Source organism: Quercus suber, unplaced genomic scaffold, assembly GCF_002906115.3.
Source record: "Quercus suber isolate HL8 unplaced genomic scaffold, Cork oak 2.0 scaffold_568, whole genome shotgun sequence".
Lineage (NCBI taxonomy): Eukaryota > Viridiplantae > Streptophyta > Magnoliopsida > Fagales > Fagaceae > Quercus > Quercus suber.
The window spans coordinates 337,915-350,890 of NW_027070013.1; the positions used below are offsets into that span (position 1 = coordinate 337,915).

The window sequence follows — 12,976 nt, forward strand, 5'->3', positions numbered from 1 at the left end:
GATTTTAGAAGGGTTGGGTATTTTGGGTTTATTTAATTTTAAAATTTTGATGGGTTTAGTGGGTAGTAGTAGATTTATCCATTTAGACCCATCTAATTAAATAACCAAATGGGTCTTTACCCATTTAACCTAAATATTCAAATGGGTTGGGTTAAGACTTATCCAAATGAGGTGGGTAATGGGCGGGTTCATGGATATGGATAAAAATTGTCATCCCTACTTGTATGTCTATGATCACTAACTTGACTATCAAAATAGCTGTTTCTTAATGTTGCATTAGCGTGCTTATAAACAATACAAACGAAGCAAGAGCTAGTAATTTTATTAAAAACAGTAAAATGCAAGGAAATAAAGAATTGTAAAGTAAAGTCTTTAATCATTGTCCAAATAACAACTAAAATTCATGTACAAGTAACTATTGATCATAGAACAAATAAGAGGCTCTCAAAAATAAGAGCCATCAACATCAGTAAGTCCCTAGTTCAAATAATGGGACAACAAATAATGCCTTCTCCAGATTTTCGAACAGCATCTTTGAGGTTAGAAAACCAGCAATAGTCCAAGTTTGAAATTCTTTTTGAAAACCAGCAATAGACAAGCTCAAAATACAGAAAAAATTTTTTTGGTTATTAGTTATTTCGATCCATTCCACCCACATGATTATATAATTCATTGGATTGCCTCAAGGCCATAAGTATTGTAGTACTCTACACCAAATTTGCATATGAATTACTTGAATTTAAAAAAAAAAAAAAATTTCAATACTGAAACAGAGTGTAATCGTTGTCGTTACTGGGAGAGAGGAAGATGACATGGAGACACCATGCTCACGGCGGCACTAGCAGAGATGGGATTGCAACACTGTTCTCAGCCATTGTTCCGGCGGGTTCTGCAATGATTCCAGCGAGTTGGCGGCAGCGTTGGTCAGAGAGTGAGAATTTTATGGCAAGGAGAGAGGGGCGTGAGGTAGAGGATTTGAGGCCAGGGTTTTTTGCCGTCACGTTTTGTGTTTAGGAGTTTGTTAGCACCGATGAGGCAAAGAGGGAGGCGCAGAGAGGGCTTGGTCTGAGATGGAGACGCCGTACAATACTGTTGAGGCAGAGAGGGAGACGTAGAGAGGGAGGCGCAAAGAGGGAGAGGGTTTTGTTGCAAACGTTATTTGGTTTTTTTTTTTTTTTTTTTTTTAATTTACTTTGTTAATTTCTGACGTGGTATTTTAATTTTTAAAAAGCTGAGGTGGAGGATGCCACATCAAGTGTTTGTAAAATGTTTTTAGAATAATTTGTGTCTGTAGCATTACTTTTTGTTGGAAATGAGGGTATATATAATATAAGTGAAGGGTATAAAAATCACACTTAAAATCCCAGTTGACAATGAATCTCACGAGGTCATCTCGCGACTTGGCCAACTCACGAGATGAGTCGCGAAACACACTGACTCTTCAGCTTTAAGGATGTGCTTCTCATGTGACTTTTAACCGTCTTGATCAAATCTTCACCATTTCATATTAAACCCATTACAATTAGATCCCATAAAATACAAGGAAATAAATTAATGAAATTACAACATTTTTTGTCATAAAATAAAGTCAACATAAATGTTGTATGAAAAACTATAACTTAACAATTATTCACTCGTAATAATTCCAAAATTTCACACAAGGGAACACGAAACTGATTTCAAATAGACTCAGTACCATCTCTCACTCTTGCTGTCTTCAAAGCTCAGATAATGGTATGTGTGAGAAGGTCAAAGATCTAAGAGAATTGAGATGGAAAACCATGATTTTAAAAACCGAACCAAACTGGCCGTTCAACTAGTTCAACTGTGAATCGGTGTCAAAACCGATCAAAATATTCACGGAAACTGAAAATGCATAAAAACCCTCAAAACAGGAGGTTGAATCGTTGGAATCAGCAACCGGGAAGGTTGAACCGGTTACGAGTGGAGAGATTTTTCAGATCTGATATCTTTAGATGAGGATTTGAATGACTGAAGTGGTAGAGGAGAATGCAGAGAATAGGAGAAGCTTGACCTTGGATCTGAACTAACAATGACCGCAAACGATTTAGCAAGAGGAGGAATCCCAAAACTTGGATTTGAAGTTTTTGATGAGAGTGTCGTACTGAGCCTACTGACCAAATGCAATCTCCTCAATCCTCACCGCTGCTCTTTCTAATATTCTTTGAAACTTATTTCGATAGGTTCTAGACTATAAACATTAGATAGCTGCATAAAATATTTATTTTTTATGAATGACAAATTTTTATGTGGACAAAAGAATACCGATGTTCTTGGCCTCTTTTTTAATTGGTTAAAAAAAAAAAAAAAATGTGACCCTGAGATTATGTGGATCTCTCCAACTCCATCAGAATCACATCACCTCTTCTTGAACACCCATCTAGCTACCAGGAGCACGATCCACCGAGATGGGAAAGGGGCCATAAATATTGGACAATGAGGGCCGATGAGCAATAGTATGAGATAAGCTAGCTTGGCGTCTCTAGAGAGAAATCAAAAGCCCAACATACATAAACCTAAAATGATTTGGTGGATGGGTTTTATGGGAGACAGTAAATTTGAACTATGAATGCAACTATAAGGATCGAGTCATGGTGTTAACATTGAAATGAAAGATTCTCTCATATTGCATAATTAAACCAAGCCATGGCAGACTTCAAATCAGGGTGGAGGGGGAGCAGTTAAAACCCCCACCCCCCGCGCGAACTTTCAACACACATCCCTCACCCTCACCCCCCGCGACACTAAAGACATTAGGTTGTAGTTGTACACAAGATGCAAATCCTGCTGCCATAAGGAAATATGAATCATAGGGGAATGGGGCTGACCTAATAATGATTTAAAAAAGAAAAAAAAAAAAAGGATCCTATTGCCAAACGAAAAAGGAATTACACAACCTAATACTAATACAAATAGGACTCTATAGAAAAATATATATAGTATAAAGGAGTAAAGGATGCCTCACATTAAAAAAAAAAAAAAATTTCTTTTGATACCAGTCTCTTTCGATTTGTAGCTTAGAGTTTTTGTTGAGTTTTTAAAAGCATTCCGCACTAAAAGGAATTGGACAGCTTGCTAAAAAGATGATAGAAATGAAAAATGATGTTTCATATCCATTGGTTTACTCATTAGTGACCTTGGTATTGATCTTACCAGTTTCAATAGCTATTATTGAAAGAACTCTTTCAATAATGAACATAATTAAAAATCGACTACGCAATCGAAAGAGAGATCAATGGATGAATGATTGTTTAGAAAGATATATTTAAGACTATTGAGTGTGAAAAAATCATGTAGTGGTTTCAAAATATGAAAAATCGTCAAGGGCAATTGAGTAAATTAAGCTAGGTGTGAAAAGCCAAATTAAAGTTTATATTTTATGTTAGATTCTATATGACAATTATATTAGCATATAGTTGCTGTGCGGGTCGCAAATGAGGCCTATGGGCTCAGCCCCACTTGGGCTCACAACTTATTTATTTGTTGGGCTGAATTTCCTACTATGGGTAGTTCTCCAACTAAGGACTCAATGAGATCACTTTTCTCTTTCTCGGCAACACACTACTTCCTCTTCCTCCCCTCAGATATTCTCTCTGTTTCACTTTTCTATTGCCACTCTTCTCTCCCCTCCTTTTGACCAACCCTTGTCTTCTTAAAACTTCTTGTATTTATAGTCCATAGTTTAGTGGAGAGGTCATAATTACTTGCCAATGAGTGCAACCGGCGGTCCAGTATTATCGATCGTAAGTGGGTGGTCAGGTGGGAGTGGGAAGCGGTGAGGGTGGCGTTGGAACTTGGTTCCCACCTCTACGATAGTTCTCGGCAGCGGTGCCTCTCCGAGGCACAGCCGGGTAGGTACAGCGCGGGGCGTCCCGAGAGTCAAATATCTATCACTGCTTGGGAAGGTGTTGCCAAGAAACGATGAAGAGGCAAGGCTTGGACCTGCAGCATGCGTGGCCCGGGGGTGGGCCGCCAGGTAGAAGGGGATTGGCCTCATAGGCCATATACCTAGGCCAGGGTCCAAAGCCCAATATAGGACACGGTGCGGGGGCCGTACAATAGCCCCCCCTTGATTCGCTCCCCATTCCCGGGGGTGAATCAAGGATCGTAGGGGGTAGATACCCGTCTGGGGAGTCGAAGGGTCGGTGCTCGGTCGTTGATGGGCGCATTAATGCGTGTCTCAAAAGACGCGATTGGAGTTGACTGACGGCCTATCCGTCATTACTGCCTGACGGTTCGTGAACCGAGGCATTACGCGTGTGGCAGTTGAAGCGACGGTCCGCGTGTTTTCCCGCCAGTGGATTATTTAATGCTTCTTATTTTACTTCCCACGCTTATAAATAGTCCCTCTATTCACTGGTTCTTACTTTCGCATTCCTCATTTTACAATATTTTACTCTGCCGAGCATCCCTCCTTCGTGGTTCTCCCCCTGGCCCAGAACACACTTCCTTTTTAGAGCCCATAGTAAGTTCCTTTCCCTCTTCTTACTTTTTCTGTTTAGCCAGTTCAGTCGATTCTTTGATAATCATAGCATTTCTTTTCTTGATTTTCTTTAAAAAACATTCGTTTTGAAAAATGAGTTACTCGCACCTCCTTTCTTCTGAACACGCTTTGGCTAGATTTAAGGAAGCATATAATGTCCCTAGTGACGTAGATATTGCCTACTGCAATATGGGCGATATCGACATCCAGAGGCGCCGTGGTGAAAACACGGTGTTCTTTCCCTTGATGGCCATTCTAGAGGGTGGGCTTAGGTTCCCGGTTGACCCTCTAATTCTTAGCACCCTTAGATTCTACGGCCTTTGTCCCGACCAACTCCCTCCCAACTTTTACCGGGTAGTGAGCTGTGTGAGTAGGCTGAACCAGTTGTATGGGTTGCAACTAAATCATTATGACATTAATTAGATGTATAGTCTGTGCGGCAATATCAAGTCTGACTATTATATAAAGACTAGGGATGTGAGGGTACGGCTTATCTCATGCCTACCAGATTCGAATCGTAACTCGGCAAAAGATTTCGTTCGGGTGAGCGACAATTGGTTTGCCGAGGAGGTCCCCTGTGCGTTTTCGCCGCGTGACGTTGGTCGGTGACTAGCTTTTATTTACTTTGGTCTTTTTAATCTTGGTACGATTATGTAATTGTTAACCCTTATTTCCTTTGTGCAGAGAGCAAAAGATTCAGGCCGGACATCAGAGTGGTACACGTTCGGGACCTGAACTTCGTGCTCAGGTTAGAAATCTTCATGCACACGGACGGACAACTCCGAGCATCCCACCTCATCCTTGGTGTCAATCCCGTCTACTCAACTTGGCAGGCGTTCAGCCAAGCTTTGCTAGTTGACAGCCCTTTCCTCTCATACATCGACGTCCGGCACGCGAACTTCTTCCCCCTAGGGCTAACCGTAGGCAAGGCACGTGATCTCGGCCCTCGGTTCATTTGTTTAAACGAGCGACAGCCTATCCGTGACGAATCAGCCGATGGCGTATCTGCCGAGCGTAAGAGACGCGCCTACGAGCAAATCCAACAAGCTCCTGCTCAGCCCGAGAGAACGGTAGAGCCCGAGGCTCCTGTTCGAGAAGGGGAGGGTGCAGCCGCAGAACCAACTGACTCTTCTGAAGCAGGATCCGATCAAGGCAACACCATGGTGGCTAGGAGGAAGATGACGATCGACCGCTTCGTCCCGAGTGCCCGGCCTGCCGTGTATCGACAACCAACCTCCGGTCAAGATGCTTCGCCTCCCGCTGTCCCATCAACCCGAGTTCGAAAAAGGCCGCGCACAACCGATCAAACTCAGACGGGCTCAGGCAATGTGCCCCCTTGACCCTCGGCCGGTATTGTCATCCGGGAATTGGTAGCGCAAACCGGGATAGACCTGGCATCTACTTCCCAGGCTCCGGCAGCATGGCGACCCTCCTTCCAACTTGGCGGCGAGCCTCTTCCATCGACGGCCAGTGCCCGAGTATGGGACAAAGGTTATGGTGGCCGCGTGGCACAGAGTCTGGCGTGCGGCATCCTCTTGCCCGAGGACTTGCACGCTTTCACGGAATCGACGGACGAGTCTTTGGGGAGGCGTTTGCAGTGGCACACTATAGCGGTAACTATTTTACTTTTCTTTACGATTCTCGGCTTCCTATTTGCCTATGTACGTGTACTTTCCATTTTACCTTACAAAGTGAATATTGTGTGGCCAGGCTGCGCAAATGTCGTACGTTGTGGACGGGAGGATGAAGGAGCTGGCCGAGGAGGTTGAGCGGGAGAAGGCTCTGAAGGATGTTGCCGAGGCCACGGCGAATGAGAAGTCGAAAATAGCCGAGGAGGTAGAGAATAAAATTGCTACGCTGTAAAGGCCCAGGCTCTTGCCGAAAGGAAGTCTGAGGAGCTGGAACTGCAACTGGGCGGCACCGAGCTCAAATTGGCGGAGGCTCAGAGCTTGAATACCATGCTAGAAGGACAACTGTCCGACTCAAAGGCGGTACTGGAGGCCTGTGAGAACAAGTGGTATAACGAGGGGTTCGCGGATGCCGAGAATTCGACAGAACCGGTCATTCGCCAGGCCCACAGGCTCGGATATAAGGAGGGTTGGTTCGCCGCTCTTCAAGCCTTGGGGATTCCCAAGGATTCTTCGTTAAGGGATTGCAGCAAGATCCCTCTCCCGAGCATCCCCCAAAGTGAGAATCCCACGCTCCTTGTTATTGATGAAGAAGAGACCTCCAGCATAAGGGAACTGGTGAATGCCATTGACTCTCATGCAGTGCCGACCGACATGGAGGGGACCAGCCACCCCCATGTTAGGGACCGAGCCGGGGAGGACATCCAGCCGCCAACTCCTCACGCCGACCAACGCTCTCAAGAGGACGCATCCTCCGTACATGTGGCGGACATCTAAAGTAGAAAGCTAGCCCTTCTTTATTTTTCCTTCTTTTAAGAATTTCAGTGAGCGGAATTGCCTATGTCACTGGGTTGTGGTGATGGGATAATTTGTTTATGTTGTCTTTTCTTTATTTCGAGTTGTCGGGTTTTGGCAACAAAACGTTAATTTAAGTTTTATGCTCTAATATGAATGCTTTATCGTGTTGCTCTTTCGTGTTTGCCAAGTAATGAACTCCTGTTGGTTGCCTCTTTATTGTGATGTGTCCGACCATGGTAAGGTTTCCACCTGCTCGGTGGTAGGATCGAACCGAGGGTCGGGCTTCTGTCCTTAGAACCCTTAAGGTTTCCACCTGCTCAGTGATAGGGATCGAACGAGGGTCAGGTTTCTGTCCTTAGAACAAAAAGGCTAAGGTTTCCACCTGCTCGGTGATAGGAATCAAACCGAGGGTCAAGTTTCGGTCCTTAGAATAAAAAGGCTAAGGTTTCCGCCTGCTCGGTGATAGGGATCGAACCGAGAGTCAGGTTTCTGTCCTTAGAATAAAAAGACTAAGGTTTCCACCTGCTCGGTGATAGGGATCGAACCGAGGGTCAGGTTTCTGTCCTTAGAATAAAAAGGCTAAGGTTTCCACCTGCTCGGTGATAGGGATCGAACCGAGGATCAGGTTTCTGTCCTTAGAACAAAAAGGTTTAGGTTTCCACCTGCTCGGTGATAGGGATCGAACCGAGGGTTAGGTTTTTGTCCTTAGAACAAAAAGGCTAAGGTTTCCACCTGCTCGGTGATAGGGTCGAACCGAGGGTCAGGATTCTGTCCTTAGAGTGAATCGTCTGGGTTTCCACTGCTCGGTGAGTGGGATCGAACCGAGGATCAGGGTCAGAAAGATGCGGGCTTGCTTGAAAAACATCATTAGTATATCTACAAAACATATACAATAGGTCGCGGTTAACTTTATGCCCGGCGTATCGCCCATCAATGATAGTACTTCTTGAGATTGTGGACGTTCCACGGTTGGGGCAGCTGTCTCTCGTCTAGGTCTTCCAAGAAGTAAGCCCCAGTGTCGGCCACGGCTGTGACCCTGTAGGGTCCCTCCCATGTCTGCGCCAATTTCCCGGCACTAGTGTTCCGCATGTTGCCCACGGCTCTTCTGAGAACCAAGTCCCCAGCGACAAACTCCCTCGTTCTTACACCTCGGTTGTATCTCTAGGCGAGCTTCTGCTGATACTCCGTGAGCCGTATTGTCACCATTTCGCGGTACTCTTCCACCTTATCCAAATATCCTACCATCATTTCGTCGTTTTGGGCGTGATCGAACCCCGCTACTCGCACACTACATAGATTCACCTCGGTAGGGATCACGGCTTCCGCTCCGTACATGAGAGAGAAAGGGGTCTCCCCGGTGGACCGTCTAGGAGTGGTGCGGTATGCCCACAAGACTTTTGGAAGTTCCTCGGCCCAGTTTCCCTTTGCGCCCTCCAGCCTTTTCTTCAGCCTACTCACAATCACCTTATTCACGGCCTCTGCCTGACCGTTGCCCTGTGGATAAGAAGGAGTTGAGTACCTGTTTTTGATACCGAGACCACCGCAAAAGTCTCGAAATGCCCGGCTGTCAAACTGTAGTCCGTTGTCCGATATGATAGTGTTCGGCACCCCGAATCTGGTGATGATATTTTTCCATACGAATTTCTTTACTTCCACATCTCGTATGTTGGCCACAGCCTCCGCCTCCGCCCACTTGGTAAAATAGTCGACGGCCACCAAAACAAACTTTCGGCCGACCGTCGCCCGAGGGAACGGGCCGATGATGTCCAGCCCCCACTGTGCAAAAGGCCAAGGACTGCTGATCGGGTTCAGGTGGCCCGCGGGTTGATGGATTAGAGGGGCGTGCTTTTGACACTGCTCACATTTAAGCACATACTCGGCGGCGTCTTTCTGCATCTGAGGCCACCAAAACCCCTGAGTCATTGCTCGGTACGCCAATGAACGTCCCCCGACATGGCCGCCGCACACCCCAGAGTGGAGCTCCGCCAAGAGCTCGCCCACCTTTTCCGGGCGTAAGCACAAGAGGTACGGCCCTCCGAAGGACCTTCGATACAAAGTCCGGTCTTCCACCAACCAATATCGAGGAGCCATCCTACGGATCCTGATGCCCTCTTTTTCGTCACTCGGCAGTCGGTTATGGGGTCGATCCAACACGGGGTAGGGGCTGCGATTGCCATGGCATTGATCCCTATAGTTCCCGAGTCGCTCATTACCCTGACGCTCGGCTCTAGGATAAGCTCGATTTTGATTTGCCGTGGTATCTCTTCGGTTACTGAGGACGCCAGCGTGGCTAGGGAGTCAGCATGTCTGTTCTGTGTTCGGGCTATGTGGAAAACCTTCACCGTGTTGAAGCGGGCCATAACTAGCCTTGCTTGTTCTAGATATGCTTTCATCCGGGGATCTCGGGCTTCAAAACTGCCCTGCACCTGATTAACCACCAAACGCGAATCTGAATATAGCTCAATCTCCCGAGCCCCCAGGCTCGATGTTGCCCTCAACCCGGCCAGAAAAGCCTCGTATTCTGCCTCGTTTTTGGACGCCCTGAAACCCAATCTAAACGAGTGTTCTAGTCGTATTCCTTCGGGGGTGATCATAACAACTCCTGAACCGGTGCCCGTGGAGCTTGACGCACCGTCTACGAATACCTTTCACGGTCGAGCCTCCAGTTGGCAGACCATCTCCCCCTTCTCTCTGGGCGAAAACTCGGCGATAAAATCTGCGAGGACCTGGCCCTTCACCGAGCTTCGAGGTCTGTACCGTATGTCGAAGGAACCGAGTTGAGTCCCCCATTTGGCTATACGGCCCGTGAAATTCGACCTCTTCAATAACGACTGTAATGGGTACTCGGTCAGGACGTGTACGGTGTGAGCTTGGAAATAGTGCGGTAACTTCCTGGTGGCGTGTATCAGGGCTAATACAAGCTTCTCCATGGGCAAGTATCTCGTCTCAGCGTCGACAAAAGTTTTGCTAATGTAGTACACGGGTTGCTGGATCCCTTTGTCCCTCAGTAGCACGGCGCTCGCGGCGTGCTCGAATACCGCCAGATACATGAACAAATCCTCACCTGGCTCTGGTGCCGTAAGCATGGGCGCTCGCGCCAAATAAACCTTCAGATCCACAAAGGCCTCTTCGCACTCCTTACTCCACCGAAATCCAGTCCATTTCTTCAGCAGTTGGTAGAACGGTCGGCAGCGATCTGCGAATTTTGAGATGAACCAGTTAAGGGCTGCCAGCATCCCGGTTAGTATTTGCACTTCCTTCGGGTTGCTCGGTGGCTTCAGTCTTCTCACAGCTTCTATCTGGTCGGGGTTGACCTCAATTCCCCGTGTACTGATCAGGTACCCTAAGAACTTCCCGGCCCCGACACCAAATGCGCACTTCTCCGCATTAAGGCACAACTTGTGCCGTCGGAGAACCTCGAAAACCGCCTGGAGTTCCCCTATATACAGGGCTTCTTGTTTGCTCTTAACTACCATGTCGTCGATGTACACCTCGACCGTGCGCCCTATCTTGTCTCGGAACATTCTCGTTATCATTCGTTGGTAGGTGGCCTCGGCGTTCTTCAGTCTGAAGGGCATCCTCGTGTAGTGGTAATTTGCCTCCGGGGAGATGAACGCCGTTTTTTCTTGATCCTCGGGCGCCAGGGCAATTTGGTGATACCCTTGGAAAGCGTCTAGAAAACTCATCCTCGGGTGCCCACACGTAGTGTCCACTAGCTAATCAATCTTGGGCACGAGAAAAGGGTCTTTTGGGCAGGCCCTATTCAGATCGGTGAAATCGACGCAGACCCTCCACTTGCTGTTCTTCTTCTTACTACTACGGTGTTCGCCAACCAATCCGGGAAGAAGATCTCCCGAATCACCCCTGCCTCCTTCAATCTTTGAACTTCCGCCTTTACTGCCTCGGAGTGCTCCCAGGCTGATCTCCTCGGCCTCTGCTTTTTAGGGGCGAATGAGGGGTCAACTCCATGTCTATGCACGATGAATTCGGAGTCCACCCCGGAAACCTCGTATGGACTCCATGCAAATACGTCCACATTCCGTATTAGGAGTAACAACATCTCTACTTTCTCCCGGTCCTCCATGCTCTCCCCTATTTGGAAGTACTTGTCCGTATCTGGCAACACCTTTACCTTGAGCATGCTCTCGGCGCGCGGGACCTCCTTCTCTGGCAGGCTCTGTGATTGCTATAAAGGTGTCCCCGACGACGAACATTTGGGGTCAGCCTGATCCTTCTGGTCTGTTTGCTCCTTCTCCCAATTGACCATGGCGATCAAACATCGCTTGGCTGCCTGCTGACTTCCTTGTATCACCGTGACACCACAATCAGTATGAAACTTGACCCTCATGTGCAGAGTGGACGGGATAGCCCCCATTGCATGTATCCATGGCTTCCCAAGAATCGCCGTATAGGGGGAGTATGAGGCCACTTCGAAGAAGCTTACCATTACCTCCTTGCCCCCCATGTTCACGGGCAGAGAGATTTGCCCCTCGGGAGCCACCATTTTCCCGTCGAACCCAACTAGGGGAGTGTTGTACTTTGACAGATTCTCAGCCCTCAACCCAAGCCCCCTGAATAGGTCCGGGTACATAACATCCGCTCCGCTTCCCTGGTCTATCATTATTCTCTTCACAACGAAGCCGCCAACCCTCGCCGTGACAATCAACGCGTCGTCGTGCGGCTGAATGGTTCCTTCCAAATCACTGTCGCCGAAAGCGATTGGCTCTCGGGTTGGTCTGATATTCTTCGCGGGAGGTGGCACGCCCGTACTCCCCTTTACCGATATCATTGTTAACACCTCCTTCCCCTTTGCCGTTGAAATGCCCCTCGGGGCGACGTGAATTACATCAATTACCCCAAGAGGGGGCGGAAGGGGGTTCCCTCTGTGTGCGGCGCCATGCCCTGTTCCTCGATCCCCGGCATCCGTCACAAAATCCTTGAGGTGTCCTGCCTTAGCCAACTGCCCGAGATGGTCCCTTAACACTCGGCATTGCTCGGTAGTATGCCCCGGTCTTTGTGGTAGGTGCAGTATAGGTTCTGATTCCTCCTAGAGGGGTCGCCAGCCATCCGGTTTGGCCACCTGAAGTACGGCTCGTGCTTGATCTTATCCACAATTTTATGCACGGGCTCCTTGAACGTCACGTTCACCTCCCCTACTGGCGCTACTGGTTCTTGAATCCTCAAATTTCCCCGGGCCCTCTGTTGAAAATCGCTCTGCCGAGGACGATCATTCACCTGCGCCTTGCCTTTGCTTTGTATTCTATCATCTTCCAACCGCTTGTACTCCTTAATGCGCCTCATCAGCTGCCTCATATCCTCGGGAGGTTTCTTAGTTAATGATTCCCTCAACCCCGACTCGTCAGGCAATCCTATTCTGAAAGTGCTCGCTGCAATCTTCTCGTTCCCTCCGCCAATCTCGTTGTAGAGCTCCCAGTATCGGCTAGCATAATCACGGAGGGTTTCCCCTGCCCTCATTTTCATAGACAGCAGCGCGTCCACCGGTTGCTGTTCCCGGCTGCACGTCACGAAACGGGAACGAACTCCTGTATTAGCTCGGCAAAACTGTGAATGGAGCCCTTGCGCAACCCGTTGAACCACCTTAAGGCCGTGGGACCAAGGCTGGAGGGAAAAGCCTTGCACATCAGAGCGTCATTGCGGGTATGCAGAGACATCATCTGGATGTAGTGGCTGACATGCTCCACGAGGTCCATCTTCCCACCATACGAATTGAACGGGGGCGCGTAAATCTGTCTGGTATCGGTGCTCGCTCAATATCTGCTGAGAATGGGGACCGAGCCGCCTTGCGCAATGCACGGCTCATTGCATCCATGGCCGCATTCCTTGGCCGTCCCTCTGGAGATCCCGAGCCCCGATTCCCGTATTCCCGCGACCGAGAGCAATTTCGCCGTCGGCGAGATTCCACTGACATGGAGCGGTTTCGACGGCGACGGGACTCCCTCGAGTGCGAGCGCTCCTGGTGGAGGCGGGATCCTGATTGATTCGACCCCATCCCGCGTCTCTCTTCCTCGGCGTCAGGCCTTCTCCC

At 48.2% G+C, this 12,976-nt stretch overlaps 2 protein-coding genes across 2 annotated transcripts; both read right to left on the reverse strand.

Annotated features, from left to right (window-relative positions):
- Positions 1-11,116: 11,116 nt before the first annotated feature.
- On the reverse strand, positions 11,117-11,719 carry LOC112018255 (uncharacterized). The gene has a single exon (XM_024050769.1). The coding sequence runs from the start codon at positions 11,717-11,719 to the stop codon at positions 11,117-11,119; it is 603 nt and encodes a 200-aa protein (XP_023906537.1).
- Positions 11,720-11,907: 188 nt separating this feature from the next.
- LOC112018256 (uncharacterized) lies at positions 11,908-12,405 on the reverse strand. Its single transcript, XM_024050770.1, has one exon. The coding sequence runs from the start codon at positions 12,403-12,405 to the stop codon at positions 11,908-11,910; it is 498 nt and encodes a 165-aa protein (XP_023906538.1).
- Positions 12,406-12,976: the final 571 nt, after the last annotated feature.